At 49.7% G+C, this 17887-nt stretch overlaps 1 protein-coding gene across 1 annotated transcript in view; it reads right to left on the bottom strand.

Annotated features, from left to right (window-relative positions):
• Nucleotides 1-17887, bottom strand: part of nudcd1 (NudC domain containing 1) — a 29697-nt gene that overhangs the window by 9678 nt on the left and 2132 nt on the right. The window contains exons 3-8 of the mRNA XM_084484483.1: nucleotides 16912-17094; nucleotides 15602-15785; nucleotides 13522-13710; nucleotides 7789-7996; nucleotides 4675-4819; nucleotides 3613-3738 (exon numbers count right to left, since the gene is read on the bottom strand). Coding sequence (XP_084340609.1) covers nucleotides 3613-3738; nucleotides 4675-4819; nucleotides 7789-7996; nucleotides 13522-13710; nucleotides 15602-15785; nucleotides 16912-17094 — 1035 coding nt within the window. The remainder of the gene's footprint in view (nucleotides 1-3612; nucleotides 3739-4674; nucleotides 4820-7788; nucleotides 7997-13521; nucleotides 13711-15601; nucleotides 15786-16911; nucleotides 17095-17887) is intronic.

The raw sequence follows: 17887 nt of genomic DNA, 5'->3' as shown, positions 1-17887 counted from the left end.
CTCTGCTGGTCGGTTAACACCTCAGTGCTGGTCAAGAAGGCCCAGCAGCGACTACACTTCCTGAGGGTGCTCAGGAAGGAGCAACTAAACACGCAGCTGCTGATGACCTTCTACCGTTCCACCATCGAGAGCCTGCTGACCTGCGCTGTGTCAGTGTGGCACTCCAGCTGCACAGAGGCCGACAGGAAGAGCCTGCAGAGGGTGGCAAACATCGCACAAAAAATCATTGGCTGCCCTCTGCCTTCCTTAAGCACCATCTACAACTCCTGCTGTCTCAGAAGGGCCAGAAACATCCTGGAAGACACCACCGACCCCGGCTTCCATCTCTTCAACCTGTTGCCCTCTGGCAGGCGCTTCAGGTCCATACGGGCCAGAACAAATAGACTCAGGGACAGCTTCTTTCCCAAAGCTGTCACCATACTGAACTCAAACTCAAACAAATTTGCACTAATATATACTGCACTGACATATTTGCACTGATCACTACACCACCAGACATAACCTACCTCTACCGTTTGTGGTTTACTTTTTATTGTGTATTCAAATTTATACTGTATAGTCTTTTATATTATGCTAACTATGTGTGCACTTTTAAGGAGCTGCTTTCTGAATTTCATTGTACTGTGTATAGTGACAATAAAAGCATTCTATCACACACACACACACACACACACACACACACACACACACACACACACACACACACACACACACACACACACACACACACACACACACACACACACACACACACACACACACACCTTGCAGGCTACATCAGCACAAAGCCCGCGTGGGCAGGGGAGCCGTGGCGTGCGGGAAGGCGCTTCATGAAGCTCACTTAGCAGCGGCGGCGCGGCTTCTGTGGTCCGCGTAATGGACTCACCATTTCCAGCCGTACGCTGCTTTTATCCTCTCCACTGCATTCATTCCTGCTCCCCATATCCTGCGCCTCCATTCATGGATCTTCATTAGACCGTCGCTATCATTGTGTTACAGCGGAGGACCTCCCCCCCCCCACCCCCCAGCACCCACCCACCACCACCACCTCGTTTATAAAAGGCGACGGGGGGGATAGACATGGCTAATACATGCAGGGTGAGTATCTACATGCTCCAGTGCCATCCAAGTGCGCAGCCTTCCCTTCACACCAGACCTCAGTGTGTCCCTCCTTCAAACAAGCGAGGAACAGACCATCTCCGTCTATTCCTGGTCCTCTTGGCTGCATGTGCTGCGGCCCTCTTCTACACAATGGCTGTTCTTTTCATTAGTGTACGTTGTGGATTGATGCAGCGTGGTTTGGGTTGCAATGCATCCTTTCCTGTGAAGCGCTTTCTTACTTTTTGCAGGAACGGGTAGAAGAGCGATTGAGCAAGGCGTTAAGATCCAACTGTGTCAATCCATCGACCAATCCATCAAAAGTTTGAATGCGTCGGCCGCTTAGTGTGATATTTTTTGTTATAGATGGATAGATAAAAAACACATCACCTCATCAACCATGCCATCACAGAACCACGCCGAAACCCTGAGCCTCAAGTCTGACAATGGCTTGGCTTTTCATGGCTTGCGATGAAAAGGTGTTATTTCGTAAATGCTGGGGAAATAACAACAACACACCGTGTTATCTATAAAAACATCAGGGCAGGGTCTATCATGGTTCAGGGACAGAGGAGGCTTTGGACTGGCAGGTCTATTGATAACAGAGGAGAAATGAAGGAATGAAAAGAGGTTTTATGATTGGGTGCTGCTGGAACGGCCAGGAAGATAAGTGGTTACTACCATCTGATGATAAGACATAATACACTTTGTTAAAGATCCCATGGCATGCTACTTTATGAATGCTTTTATATAGGTGTTAGTGAGCCCCTAATACAGTACTTGAAGACGTTCAAGAAATTCAGCCTTGGTGCAGAATTACAGCCACTACGAGCCAGTCCCACAATGAGCTTTCCACAAACGTGCCGTTTTTTAGAGGCGGGTCAAGGTGGAGGGTGGGGGTGTGGCCCTGAGCAGCTTGTGGCCACGGTACCATGCGCTAGTTTACAGTGGATGTATCGCAATGGTGAGGTGCACACAGCTGTAGCTCATATATTATCACGGCCAAAATCTGTGTGCGCCACCAGACGATAATATGAAACTCAAAGGACTGTGTCGGGTTCTCCGACGTCTCTGGTTCTTCCACTTCCACATCAATCTGAAGTAGACCTCCCGCCGGAGCCCCACTGCCCACTGCAGCGGCGGTGGTGCCTCGGCAGCGGGCAGCGGGGACATGCGGGGAGACAATCACAGGCAACAATCCTTTCCCCCAATTCCTTCTCAACCATGGCTGAGATAACCCCCACTACGAGTCTCATTGTGGAAATACCAGAGACATCAGAGAACCTGAAGCAGTCTAGTCTTTTCACCAAATGCAAGCTTTACGCAAGCTTGCCTTATTGTGTTGCATGTAATGCGCCATAACACCAAGAGCAGAAGGCTTATCCAAATAACAAAGAAGTGTACAACACTTGCATTACAGTCTCTCTCTCACACACACACACACACACACACACACACACACACACACACACACACACACACACACACACACACACACACACACACACACACACACACACACACACACACACACACACACAGGGTCGTAGCTCATTGGCGGGCCAAATTCTCTGGGGGAACTCATATTAATGTTAACCTCATAAAGTGAAATTTTCATGCCATGGGACCTTTAAAGAAGGAAGAGAGTCCTGTTGCATTGGTCGCCATGGGATTCGCTGCGATATTGATTTACTTCCTTTTGTGGGACGATTCAAAGGAAATATCGATGGATTGAAACCATAAGCGTACAAATATATCCCTTACAATATATATCCCTGTACAAATATACCCTTGAGGTGCGTCAGCTGTGTTGAAGACACAATGATCGTGATAATATTTGTTTGAACGACGGAAAAGGAAATCGATTCCAGGCGAAGAAAACACACACACACACACACACACACACACACACACACACACACACACACACACACACACACACACACACACACACACACACACACACACACACACACACACACACACACACACACACACACACACACACACACAGGGATCTACAGATTGCTGTGGAATTCAAGACATTCAAGACATTAGGCTGTTCCTGCTTCGCCGTCGTGACGCACGGAGGATGCGTCTCGACGGCCCGGCCGGAGAGATCCGGCACTCCTAATCTCCTCAGATCTCCATCACAGCCCCCGGTGCTTACCCTGCACCAACAACGTGGACGCCTCCCATTTTCTATAGATAAAAGGAGATGCTCAAACCCGATTGGCTGAGGAGATTCTCCGGAGCCGCCGGGGGGACGGAGCCAGAGGGCTCTCACTCAGCTCAAGCGGACCCCCCCAGCCAGGAAGAGCGCTTTGTTTGGGGGGGGGGGGGGGGGGGGGGGGGTGTCTACCACATGTTGACCCATGTGGTGGTGGTGGTGGTGGGGTGAGAGAGAGAGAGAGAGAGAGAGAGAGAGAGAGAGAGAGAGAGAGAGAGAGAGAGAACCAGACAGAGAGAGAGACAGTGGTAGAGACGGACAAAGAGAGAGAGAGTCCAACTCACCACCTGAGTGGGCTTCAGTGTCCCTCCATCAAAGTGTGTGAGGCTGGAGCTGTCCTCTGGGAAGCCGTCGCAGTCCTCCAGCTCCTGAGAGTTGCATGGAGGCTTCTCTGCCTCACCATTTGCATTCTGGGAGACGTAGGCAGAAGTAAAAGGCCTGGTGAGAGACTTTTCATTCAAATGGCTGTTGTGTTTCATGGCTGGTTACAGATGTGTGTTTGATTGCCATGACAACACCGTCACAAATCATGGGTTAATATATTACTTTTCCATTATACATTTCATATAGGAGACGAGCAACGGCTTTGAATGCAAAAAACGCCATTAAAACAGAACCTTCTACTTACACACCTGGCAAGACAAAAGATAATAGATCACAAAAGACTGCACAGAGAGCTGGTCCGGAATATTCCGGTGGAGAACATCCTGTGAATACATTCAACCATATAAATTGGCTTCATTTGCACCCAAGGCCCTCGAGTATCCTGAGAGGAGGCTGCTGATGGAAAGCAGGCCAGGGCCGAGCGAGGAGAGAGAGACATTAAAGATAGCTGGACTCGAGAGGGGGGGGGGGGGGGGGGGACGAAAGGAGAGGGGGGAGTGGGATGGGAGGAGTGAGAGGGAAGAGGAGGAGGAGGGGAGGGAGGAGAAACTGAAGAACGGGAGAGGAGAGGGGGACGAGAGGAGGCACGGACTAGAGGAGAGAATAGAGGGAGGAGAGGGGAGAGCAGGAGGGGAAAGGAGGAGAGCGGGGTGGCAGGAGAAAGGGGATGAGAAGAGGAGCAGCAGCGGGAGGTAAGAAGATGAGAGAGAGAGAGCAAGTAGGAGAGGGGGGAGGGAGGGAGAGAGGAGAGGGATGGGTGGAGGATGATGTCTTTGCGAGCCTCCCTTCTGCTCCATATCTGGCGTGTTTCATAGATGGGGCCGGTCCAAGACAAGTACAGGATCAGGACGGGTACTCGTGAATGCAATCTGAAACCGACTCTATGGCGTGTGTGCGTGCGTGCGTGTGTGCACGCTCCAGGAGGCAGGGGATGGGGGGATAGGGGGAGACGGGGGTCTTACCAGGTCGTCCACCGTGAGGTAGGTCAGTCTCTCGTGGATGAGGGCCGCCTGCTCCTCGCTCACCATGTACTCCCCCCGGTCGTCCCCCGGCACCAGCTCCGGCCACGTGGACCCCTCCTGCAGCTTCTGCAGGGTCACCTCCAGGCTGGGGAGGAGACACGTACGGTCAGACAGGAGCCGGGTTCAACGGGGAAGCCGCCGGCCACCGGCCCCGGCGGCCGTTAAGCTCTGGGGGACGGCGGGCAATAGCCCCGGGGCTCCGGTGGAGCCGGATAACCGGATAACCAGATCTCCGGGCCGAGACTTCCTCTTCCGAGTACCGGGCTTGGTGGTCCACAGTATGACGAGCGAAAGATTTGAGTCTGGGTTGTTTCGCAAGTCGCCGAGTCGAACGTTACTCCACAGAATAGACGCAGGTCGATATTCTATATAGGTTCTTCAGGTCCAGTCCAGACCACATTCCGCCTCGTCTCGCAGACGAAAGCCGATGTGTTCTGAGATCGTTAGCCTCCAATTAGCCTAATTAGCCACGTGCAGCTAAAGCCCGCCATAATGTCAGTCAATACTACCAGTGGGACTACAAATGAGAAACCAGCACTTCGGATTCCAAAGTCTTGTCTGGTTTTTTCAATCTTATTCTGCATGCATATACAGCTCCCGGTTTATAGAGATCAGAGCTGAACCTGCTGGGGCCCGGTGGTGTTAAACATGTGGTCATGTGGTTGTTTGTCTCATTGATCCCATTGATCCTGGTTCAAGAAACCCGTCATTACACATACAGCCTCCAGCATATAGTTTTGCACACACACACTCGCGCACACACGCACGCAGTGACTGATATGTGGTAAACAAGTTTCACATTTCTATAAAAATGTATAAATATGTAGTATTTCTAGCAGTGTACGGCTAATGACCATAACAAAGGAAGGTATGAGTCCGTCTCCGGCAGCCTATGGATGGCACAGAGCGGTTGGGCAGTATGCTAATGAACCGCCGGTAGTCAGCGCCGGTGCTTACCACTGATCCATATTCTCCAGCACGCAGCTCAGCCGGGACCACGCAGGGAATATTATTCACCGCTATACGGTTGAGTGGTGGTTATGGTTTCCGAAACACGTCCGCACTCAGCAGCTCTTCAGAGGACAGCTCAACCTCCGTCTCGTGCACTTTGCTGTCGGCCACCTGGGAATGGTCAACAGTACTTTGTTGTTTTGTACTCTCCCTCCGTCCCCCATTGTGTACTTGACCAATAGAACAAGACCCATCGACCTGGGTAATGGTACTCAGAACCTAGAGGCTTGTTATTCCTCTGTCTCACATCTGTTTAATGCCAATCCTTTCCGTGGGCGGCAGTGGCTCAGGAGGTAGAGCGGGTTGGCTGGTAACTGGAAGGTTGCTAGTTTGATCCCCGTCTCCCCGGACTGTCGAGGTGTCCCTGAGGAAGACGCCTCACCCTCACTGCTCTTGACGGGCTGGCTGTCGCCTTGCATGGTTGACACCGCCGTCGGTGTGTGAATGTGTGCATGAATGAGTGAATGTTACGCAATAATTGTGAAGCGCTTTGAGTGGCCACTTGTTAGAGAAGCACGACACGCAGTCCATTTACCACGTCACAAAGTTCCTAATGGAAAATTACACTTTTTGAATGGCATCAAAACTTATTGGTACAGCCCTGAGATCAGTTTGTTAATCCAACATCCATCGCAATCTCCCATTGTTCCCAGTTTGACATGAGCGGCGTCAGCTGAAAGCCTTGGCAACACCGAAAATGTAAACAAATAAATAAATAAATAACCAACAATAAGAGAATAAATAAATAAATAAATATATATAAATATATATATATCAATGCCTCGCCGTGGGAGGGTGGAGGCGGCGCGGACAAAAGGCCCGGAGAGACGGCCCATCTGCCACTCCGCGGGGAGGGGCCGGACGGCGGCACTGACAGCGCCGACAATGCCCGCCTCGCCGGCGCATTCTTTGTGTTTTTCTTCCCTGTTTTATCGTGTTCAGGATCCTCTGAGCGGAGACCGCTCGCCGTACACAAGAGCACGCAAAGCCACACACACTCAAATGTCATGCTCGCACGCGCACGCGCACGCACACACACACACACAAAAAATCAGGATCACGCACAAAATCAAGCACACTGAAATGTCATGCTCACACACACACACACAAATTCATGTTCATGCGAAAAATTACGCACACTGAAATGTCATGCTTACGCACACACACACAAATTCACGTTCATGCAGACAATCAGGCACACTCGAATCGACACTCGATAACTGGTGTAAAGCGCATGTCCACACACACACACACACACACACACACACACACACACACACACACACACACACACACACACACACACACACACACACACACACACACACACACACACACACAGCTTTGATACTCCTCGTCCGCTACACTGGCATACAGACGTCACTGTGACGCTTTAATTGTTTGAAGGCAGCAGAACCAAAGAATGTGTCCTTCAACTCCTCCCGACTTTACAGAAAGAAAATAGGAGTTTTTGAGAGAGTGTCGTTAAAGCTTGCTCTGTAAAACCTGAGGCTCTGCCATCGCTGAGCCGCACAACAGGGTTGTGTTTCAGGGTTGTTGTGCGTCTGCATCGAAACGGGTGAACAGGAGTTTACGAAACAGGAGTTGTGCAACGGCTCAAGGCGAGGTGCGAGGCCTTACGCGGCAGGGGAGGGGAGGTGGGGGAGGGGGGGGTGGGTGTTTCAGAGGAGAGGACCATCACACAATGGAACACGACATGTGGGTCCATCGAATCATCCGTTCACCTGGGTGGAGGAGCCGGGGCCACACGCATCTTACGTTAAATACACACACAGGCACGCACACACACACACACACTCTCTTACAGGCACGCATGCACACACACACACTTACAAGCATAAAGGCACACATTCGCCCACTCAGTCTCACACACCCGCATATGTGCACAGCGCGCGCACACACACACACACACACACACACACACACACACACACACACACACACACACACACACACACACACACACACACACACACACACACACACACACACACACACACACACACACACACACACACACACCTCTTGTTGTCCTTGATGACCCAGGCGCTGGCCTCGGTGTCCACGGCAGCGTGGAGCGCGCCCTCCAGGATGGGGGCGAAGCCCTGGACCCCCACGCTGAGGGAGCCCCCCGCCAGCCGGAACTGGACCTGGTCCTTGGAGAAGCCCTCGGGCATGCGGACCGACACCGTCACGTCCTCCGCCGTCTGCTGCCAGAAGTACAGAGGGTCTGGGGGAGGGGGAGAGGGGAGACAGGGTTAGAGATGGTGGGAGGAGGGAGGAGGAGGGGGGAGACAGGGTTAGAGATGGTGGGAGGAGGGGGGAGACAGGGTTAGAGATGGTGGGAGGAGGGGGGAGACAGGGTTAGAGATGGTGGGAGGAGGGGGGAGACAGGGTTAGAGATGGTGGGAGGAGGGGGGAGGAGGGGGGAGACAGGGTTAGAGATGGTGGGAGGAGGGGGGAGGAGGGGGGAGACAGGGTTAGAGATGGTGGGAGGAGGGGGGAGGAGGGGGGAGACAGGGTTAGAGATGGTGGGAGGAGGGGGGAGACAGGGTTAGAGATGGTGGGAGGAGGGGGGAGGAGGGGGGAGACAGGGTTAGAGATGGTGGGAGGAGGGGGGAGCAGGGGGGAGACAGGGTTAGAGATGGTGGGAGGAGGGGGGAGACAGGGTTAGAGATGGTGGGAGGAGGGGGGAGCAGGGGGGAGACAGGGCTAGGGAAGCTGTCAGTGTTGTTGAGGCGAGTGCGGTTTATTTTGAATATGCTTTCCCCATCAAATTACAAACTCATGCATGCAGGAGTTGTGAGTTTTACGTGATCATTCTGAGGGGTTTACGGGTGTTGATAATAAGGGTCATGTTTTACCGGGGAGGGGAACGCTGTGGTATCCCGGCAACCGTTTGGAAAATCCGAACCCATTTCATGGTCTGAAGCAATTTCATCTCGCTCTCCTTACCAATGCAAATGTCTCTGAAATTAATCTGTCTCCCTCTCCCTGTCTCTTTCTGTCTCTCTCTCTCTCCATCTCCTCTCTCGCTGTCTCCCACTGGGTCTCTCTCCTCATGCTGGTATTTCCATAACAAACAGTGTAATCAGGTATACACACTGACAAGCCGTGCAGGGCTTGGTGGATACGGTTCATTTGATAGCACTCACCCTGCCACATTCAAAACTCATCTCCCAGACCAAGTTCAGAGCGAGTCTCACATTAGCAGTAAATGTCATGCATCTTGCATTGATTGAACATCTGCTCTGTGTGTGTGTGTGTGTGTGTGTGTGTGTGTGTGTGTGTGTGTGTGTGTGTGTGTGTGTGTGTGTGTGTGTGTGTGTGTGTGTGTGTGTGTGTGTGTGTGTGGCAACACAATTGGAAAATCCTCAATGGATCTTCATCAGAGGTTGCCTTGACGCAGTCACACACACACACACACACACACACACACACACACACACACACACACACACACACACACACACACACACACACACACACACACACACACACACACACACACACACACACACACACACACACACACACACACTCCTCCCCTCTCCTCCCCTCCCTCCCCCCTACCTCATTACAGCCAAGAGAGAATTATTTCCAATATGAAGCGTGATTATGTCCAAGGCACGATGAGACTGGATCAATCTGAGTTTAAAAAAATGGCTGCTTGATAGGATTGTGTTGTATTGGATTGTGTGGAAAAGAACGCAGTGTTATTGCTGAGCAAGCAATTCAAGTTCGTTCTGTTTTCATATCATGCCTGCAAAGTTCATACATACATATATGTACATACATACATATATGTACATACATATTCAATCAGGATTAAACCACTCCTTACATTGTGTTTGTGATAGTTGAAAAGAAACATAGATATATATATAAAGATATTTTCTTTATGAACAGACTGTGGCCAGGGAATAATCTTTTTAAACCAGTGGCATCGCCCAGTGTCATTAAATAATTGAATAGAGCCACTTGTTTACCTCTGTCCAAGGGCTGCTGTCATATAATTTCATCAACGTATGGGGAGGCAGTGGCGCACACACACACACACACACACACACACACACACACACACACACACACACACACACACACACACACACACACACACACACACACACACACACACACACACACACACACACACACACACCCTTTCATATGTATATTGGCACGCAGCCCGGACAGATCACTGGAGAGCATTATGCTAATAAAGGCTTTGTTGTCATGTTAATAATATATAACCAATATGAATATATAATAAAATATAACAATTGTTGTTATTACTTTACTTTCTGCCTGAACCCCTCAATGAAAGGACATCATGTAACAAGAGAAAGGGTTTCTGTCCCTCTCCCTCTCCACTGTACTCTAGGCCATATGCTGGACAGACGAACATCACGTAATGCAAATATAGATCTGCACTACATATGGAAGCTTTAATGGGCTCTCTGTAAACAACTCAATCCTTACTCCCTCACTGCGCCTACTAGGAAATCTCTCCCTTTCTGCCTCTCCACCCTCCCTCTCCCCCTGCATCCTTTTTATCTCTCTCTCTTCTATCTCCATTAATCGTGCCCAACAATCACCATCTCTGTCTTCCTCCGCTCCTCTCTCTCACTTTGAGATGCTCCAGTGCTTCCGACAGTTTCATGGCTTCATCTGAAAGTCTAATTTTCTCCTTGGCAAGTAGTGGTCTCTCAACACCGGCCGCCCGACATCCTCGGCCAACTAAGGACGCGATGCGAAACCCTTTTGCCGAAGAAAAAAGAAACCGAGAGACATGTACTGCACATTTCCAGCGAGCAACTCTATAAAAAAAAAAGGGTTGAATATGCTCAGCCTCGATTCAGATACAGCGGGAGATGTGCTTAATTAATCCCAGAAGGAAATGAGGGTGTACTTGTTCATTAAAAGGATCTGCTATTAGCTATAAACGCTGTGGTCAGCTAGTTTCCCCGGGGTCCACACCAAAAAGGGCAGTCATATTTAAAATAAGAATTGGCCCTTTAAAAAAAAAAAGTCTGCCAAAGGCTTCAGTTATGAAACATCGACCATGAACACGGACGCACACCATGGAGGTATTAATAAAGACCCATGGAGCCTAACATGGGTTCTCTTGGACATCCAGATGGTCGGAAACTTTTAATAGCCGCTGCCCAAGTGCGAGTGTGTCTCTTGTGTGAGTGTTTCAACGCAAGGGTAAATGTTCAGTGGGAGCAGAAGTACTTGAACCTTGAGATGCTCAACCTTCCAGAAGGTTCCGGGAACATAACCTGGAAGTATAAATAGCACACTCTGTGTCAGATGTCACATGTGTGCACACAGGACATTCCTAATATTAAAAAAAGTGTATAATAAAATATAAGAGTGTACTATGTACTTGTATGAAGTAGCAGCATAGGTTTCTGTATAATATAATAGAATAGAATTTAAGTTGAGGTAGTGCAAAAAGAAGTCAGTAGAATAGCAGCAATTTTTTTTAAAAGAAGAATAGCAGCAATTTCAGTCTGTTTGGGGGGTTGGCAGAAGGGGGGGGGGGCGGGATTCAGTTTTATGACAGCCTGGTGGATGTGGCTCAGGGGAGAGAAGGGAGAGAATTTAGTTTCCTCACAGCCAGGTGGATGAGGCTGTTTGTGAGTCTGGTGGAGCGGGCACGGAGGCTCCGATACCCTCTCCCAGGGGGCAGGAGGCTGAGCAGACTGCGTGCGGGGTGGCCGGCGTCGCTCACAATCAAGGTAGCTTTTTGCGGGTGAGGTGGGTGACGCATGTGACTTGCAGGGAAGGGAGTGGGGTGCCAATGATCCTTCCAGCTGTGTTCACTATGCGTCGCAGTGCTTTCCCGATGTATTCAGTGCAGTCCATTCATGGGTCTAGTATGTATCTACAACAACTAAGTAAATTATAATAGAAGACATGGCTGGAACATCAACCTTGATTATTACCACTTAGACTAACTTTTACGCAATTCCTTTTTCATCAAATGTCTCTTTTGAGATGTTATGAGGGGGCCAGAGAGAGAGAGAGAGAGAGAGAGAGAGAGAGAGAGAGAGAGAGAGAGAGAGAGAGAGAGAGAGAGAGAGAGAGAGAGAGAGAGAGAGAGAGAGAGAGAGAGAGAGAGAGAGATAAGAGCCAGTCGCTCTATCCGGAAGCCAGAGGTCAGTGAGCATACAGTTGTTCACAAAAGCACAAAACCAAACTCTATTAGGACGCAGAAAAAAAAATAATATTCAGCCTCTATTCTAATGTTGGCTTGTTTCTATGGATACAAGCCAAGCAGCTCGGGTTTGGAGGGGGCAACGGTGGGGGGGGGGGGGGGGGGGGGTTTTGTGTTGTTTTTTTAGAAGACATAATCAAAGTAGAGGCAAAAAAAAAAGGTTTGACGTCAAGTGAGACACAGATTTACCATGTCGAGAGGACACGGAAGCACAGAAGAGTTTGAGGTGACTTTGACTCCGATGGACACACACACAGACTGGATTGAACCGGTTTCCAAACAGAGAGCGCTGTCACATTAAAATAACATATATGATGTCCGTCATAGATTCCACCTCTTCTTTGGATTTTTGCTCAAGTAAAGCGTCTTAGATCTTCAGCGGGTCCATTAGTTAAAACATATGAAGGTCCTCATCATCATCACAAAATTCTGAGCACGGAGGAGTACCACACTAGTCATCACTTCCATTGTGTTTCTTCCCTGCAGCGTGTTTATACGCAATCAGGCTGTTAAGAATCCGCACTCAAATTATGCCTAAGTATGATAAGGGTCTGTTGATGGAAGTTTCTTGTTGTGTCCTCTGGGCTTTTGGTTGAACCTCGGCACGGCACGCGATGTCTCTGGGTCTGTTCACCCCGTCGATTGGAATACAAAGCGCCGTTGAATGGATGGTGTTGGCCCCTGACCACAGATACAGACTACCACAATATAGTAGGTAGTTGTGTATTCATAAGGAGTTTTTTCTTCAACTTCAGGGATTTAATGAGCTTCTCCAGTTGTTGTTTTTCATCCATTCTTAAAACGTGTTTTTTAAGATTGGACTCATCTTAAATTGCTTTGTAGCAGCTTGTGACTAGAAATGCATTGAGATGTCTCCATTCTAAAATAACAATGGAACCCAATGTTTTGAAAAAGATATCTACTAAGACGAATCCCCTACGTCCACAACCTTACCTGCAGGCATCGCTGAGCTGTAAGACACTTTGATCTAAAACAACAGCTACGTGACTAAGGGGGGGGGGCTTGGTGAGTCAAACCACTTGAGGGCCTATAGCAGACACTTTTGTCCTCAGGGACTTACTTAAGTACATTTCCAGAATAAGTACATTACACAGAACCTTGTAAGTGCCAAGCACTTACAAGGTTCCAAGGTTAACCCATTCCCCGTGTACGACAAAGATAGCTAGGATAAGATGCTACACAATGCTTGGTACTATGACCATGTACAAGATACAGTAAGTGCATAGATCACGTGCCATGACGTACAATGTACAATAAGTGTGTACATTAAATGCCAGGACATACAAACATACAATAAGTGCAATACGCCTTGTAGCGATCCCGGTTTGATTCCCACCTGTGGTCCTATGCTACATGTCAGTACATAAAGGCACAAAAAAGCCCATTAAATATATATATATACTTTTTTTTTTTAAGAATGCCTTGTGTGCATACGATTATTGAAGCATGGTTAGCCCCAGTGGGGATCGAACCCCCGACCTCCCCCGTCCACGGCGACCTCCACCCACCTGCGGCCTCCACCTCCATGGGCTTGTCGGCGGGCGTCTCCACGGCCTTCCCGTCCAGGTGGGTGCAGGCGAAAGGCTTTTCGGAGGCCACCATCAGGCCCCGGCCCTGGGGCTCCAGGGCCGCGTAGTGGGGCACCGACTTGCCCGTAAGCAGCCGCCGCGTCCGCACCTCGTAGTGCTTCTCCTGGTCTGCGGGGTCACATGACACGCAGGGGTCAACGACAACACACACAACCTCTAGGGATGTTAACGACTCAGTATTTTGTGAGTCGACGTGTCGGAGTCATGAGTCGTTTTGAGTCATGAGTTTTTTTGGCCCTGCGGCTGCAGCAGTTGCGGCGCACTTTCCTTTAAAAGGTGCTATGACATGCCACAGGTGTGGTGTGATTAGCCGTTACAAGCCGTTTTGGGAATCAGCCCCTTAAGACATCACAGGTGTGCGTGTCCACCTAGATGTGTGGCGGATAGATGAGCAACATTTGCTACAGTCCATTGGGTAGGCTGATGGACTGATCTACTTTCTGCCCCTTATGATATCATAAAGGGATTGCCAAAACGGCTTGTAACGGCTAATCACACCACACCTGGTGGTATGTCATGGCACCTTTAAGACAGCGGCCCGCCTGTCATATTTCAAAGGTTGCGCTCAGGAGCACACCAATAATGCAAAGTTCTGATTTTCCGATTTCTATTTTTAGAGTCGACCTGAGCACGAGTCGAGAATCAATCGTTGAGTCGACACATTTTTAACATCCCTAATAACCTCCTAACCCTAAATATTCATAGTTTTAACTACTTATTTGAGCTTTTTAGCTTCATTTAATTTGATCCTATTCAATTTATTCATTTATTTGTATATTTTTACTTATATTCGTTACTATTACATATTTTTTGTGTTCACTCTGTAGAGTGTCTTTGAGTATGTAGAAAAGCACTATATAAGTCTAATGTATTATTATTACAGGTAATGGGGGAGGGGGGGATGGCGGTTAATAGGTAGGTTGCATCAGCATGCGGCTGATGCAACGTACCCGCCGTAAATATATGTATGAACCGTCTATGTCGCTTTGGATATAAGCGTCTGTTAAATGTAATGTTACAGTCTTCCTGCACCTTACCGACTTACCAAGGACATATTGTACCACTTTAGTCTGCATTCTCCCGTAGCACCAAAGAGTCAAGATGCCGCAAAACTACATTTGAGTCGTTCTTTCTTTACAAATGTTCGCAGGGCTGTGAGGTCACGAGGCGCAGACGCCTGATTGACTGCCAAAGACGTCATCACATGAAGGAGTTATTAAGAGACACCGTAATGAAGAGTAAAAAACCCGTCAGCCGTTTTTAATTAAAGAGGACCGCAGGAGAACAAAGTGTTCCTGGGGGGGACCTTAAGCACAACAATAGGGCTGAGCAGCGCCGAGCCCCGAGTCTCTAATGAAACGATGAAGGGCAGACATCAAATGTCTGTGGCCTTTTATTCCTTATTTTCATATCGACGAGTCACAGGGCCAGAGTCTCATTAAGAGGCACACAGATCAGGCCGGCGTTGTGTTGGGGAATTATGCCAGGAGTTATCGCAATGGCTGCGGTGGTTCTATTATGTTATAGCAGAGCGTCTGGGGGGTTGGGGGGTTGGGGGGACACACAGAGCCCGGGCCAGAAACCAGGGACTGAATGAACTGAGGAAGCTGAGGTTACGCCTGTTTCCTGCGGGAGATGTTTTACAAAAGAAAAGTAATTTGTGCGAGTGAACAAAGCTTTAAGAATGTGATTTTTCCGCCAATATTTCTGTATCGACCAGTCTACTGGGGGGGGGCTGATTTGAAACCTTTACAGACACTTTTTTACAGTTAACTCCTGCCGGCTGAGTTTGTTAAATTAGCTTAACAAAGTTTGCCAGTTACACACTTACAGTTCCCCGCCTCCAGCGACACGATTGGTCAATACAAACATGGAACGAAAGAGAGAGAAACCGAAAATGGCAGATTTAACCTCATCTGCCATCAGACTTTAGATATGCATCGAAACCACATCTGATCTGATCTGAGAACAGGGTGGGGGCGGGCGGAGCTCCACTCACCCTGCGCGGCGGTGGCGGCGACTGTGACCCACTCCAGCGTCACGGAGAAGCCGCTGCCCTTGCTCTCCTGGGGGTCCTTCTGCACGCGCAGCAGCAGCACCTCTAGGCTGTGGACCCCCTCCTGGACGTGGGCCAGGCTGTGCAGGATGACGAAGGGCTCGCCCATCTCCTGGTTGAACTGGGGCTGGGGGCCCGCCGTCAGTCACACACAGGTTAGAGGAGGTACTGATCGCAAGAGCCTTGTTGGTGTTGGTGTTGTTGTGATCAATACCAAAGAGGGGGGGGGGGGGAGGTGGCCTCAGTTCACCTGCTTGTAAATTACGTGTGTGAAGCATGCAGGGGGGGGTTGGTTGGTGGGGGGGGGGGGGGGGGTGTGCATGTGTGTGTGTGTTGCATCATGGCATTTTTAATCTATTTTTCTTGAATTTTCTTGACAACAATACAGAAAGGTAAGTACCAGCCAACTAGCGACTTGCATAGCAGTGAGAATCCAATACTGTATTCTAGGTGTGTACACCAGGACTCACAGGGGGGGAACTCAATTTAAAATCTATTTGGCTAACTTTTCTACTCTGTGTCTGGATGGCGACTCTTTGTCAACATGTCAGATGGGGAATCTAAAAGGGAATCTAAATGTTTTCCCACCAGCTGGGAGGTTTTGTAGATCATTCGTCATCATTAGTCAGTACATATACAAATCTGTCCCCCGGTGACATCAAACATGGTCGTGACCACCCAGGTGTCTGACGGACAGCCTCTACGTTTTAAAGGGTACGTGAACCCCCGTTTCACCTCAACACTACGAGACATTCAAAATGAAGACGTTTTTGGTGTCTTTGGTTTTACACCTTTCTCCTGCAAATGAATAATAACTGTGTTATTTTTTGTAACAGTGGCAAGATAGCGTAAGTGTCCTTTGTTTGAGTTCAGAAGAGCATATTTGAAAACATAATACATGATTTTGAGTGCTTGTAATGACGAATGAAGCGCCTCAAAGCTGAGCTTTTTTAACCCCTGTGGGTGGACTTCTCTAAGGACTTGGATCTTGAGGGGTCTGTGTGCATGTGTGTTTGCATGTGTGTGCATGTGTGTGTGGGTGTGTGTGTGAGAGATGTTTGTTTGTGTATGTGTGTGTGCGCATGTGTGTGCGTGCGTGTGTGTGAATATGTGCGTGTGCGTGCATGTGTGTGTATGTGTATGCATGTGTATGTATACGTGTGCATGCGTGTGTGTATATGTTTGTGTGTAACTCCCGTGTAAATGTCTGCATGTGTGTGTGTGCGTGCGTGTGTGCGTGCGGTCCTGCTCACCTCCCACTTGAGGTGGGAGTTCTCCCCCCTCTGGCTGGTGCGCAGCAGGTACAGCCTCCCCGTGCCGTCGGAGAGCGCAGCCCAGCTGGCCGAGGTGAGGCTGAGGGAGGGGCCCAGCGGCTCCTCACAGCCGCCATCGGGGCTCAGCTGGAACACCTCCTTGGGCTTCCCCAGCGCCGTGTCCTGCTCCCCCCCCAAAGAGAGACCCCCCACATCGGTTAGGGTCCACACGGGAACACAACTCAACAGTCGCACAAAATAATAAGCACACAACACAACACGAAACTTGAAAATGCTTGGTTTAAGATTATGTGTACCTAGATCTCTGAGCTGTCACACTGTTCCCGGGAGTATTTACGTAGCAAACAAACGCAATTTCTTATTTATTTCCATGGAGGTCCACTAAAACATTGGCTGTAAGCCGGTCCTTGTGATGGTTATGGAAATCAATTACACACACGTGTGTGCACATGTGCGTGCATGTGTGTGCTTTTGTGTGTGTCTCTCTAACGGCGATCGTGATGGGACACTGGCCCCCAGGCTCAACTCTGATGCCTTAAACATGAGGAAAAACATCACCCCCCCACCACAAAGCCCGCACACACACACACACACACACACACACACACACACACACACACACACACACACACACACACACACACACACACACACACACACACACACACACACACACACACACACACACACACACACACTTCCCGCCCACCCGGCCAGGCTGCCAGTGCCCGCCTGCCCACCCACAAAAGACCCCCCGCTCCCGGGGACCAGCCACGGTACCCGTCACACCCCTCCATGACGCAGCCATAAGGGAAAATCCCCCTCGCCGCACTCCATCAGATGGCTGAGCGCGAGCGGCCGAGCTGTCGTCTCAGGCCCATCTGGACGTCCACGTGACGCCGGGGGGGGGCCCCGTGATTCACCACCACCGGCGGACCGGTGCCGAGAGGCCCCG

The sequence above is a fragment of the Micromesistius poutassou genome (genome assembly GCF_964030765.1).
Source record: "Micromesistius poutassou genome assembly, chromosome: 20".
Taxonomy (NCBI): domain Eukaryota; kingdom Metazoa; phylum Chordata; class Actinopteri; order Gadiformes; family Gadidae; genus Micromesistius; species Micromesistius poutassou.
The sequence above is the reverse complement of the archived record's forward strand: the minus strand, read 5'-3'. Positions and strand labels throughout refer to the sequence as shown.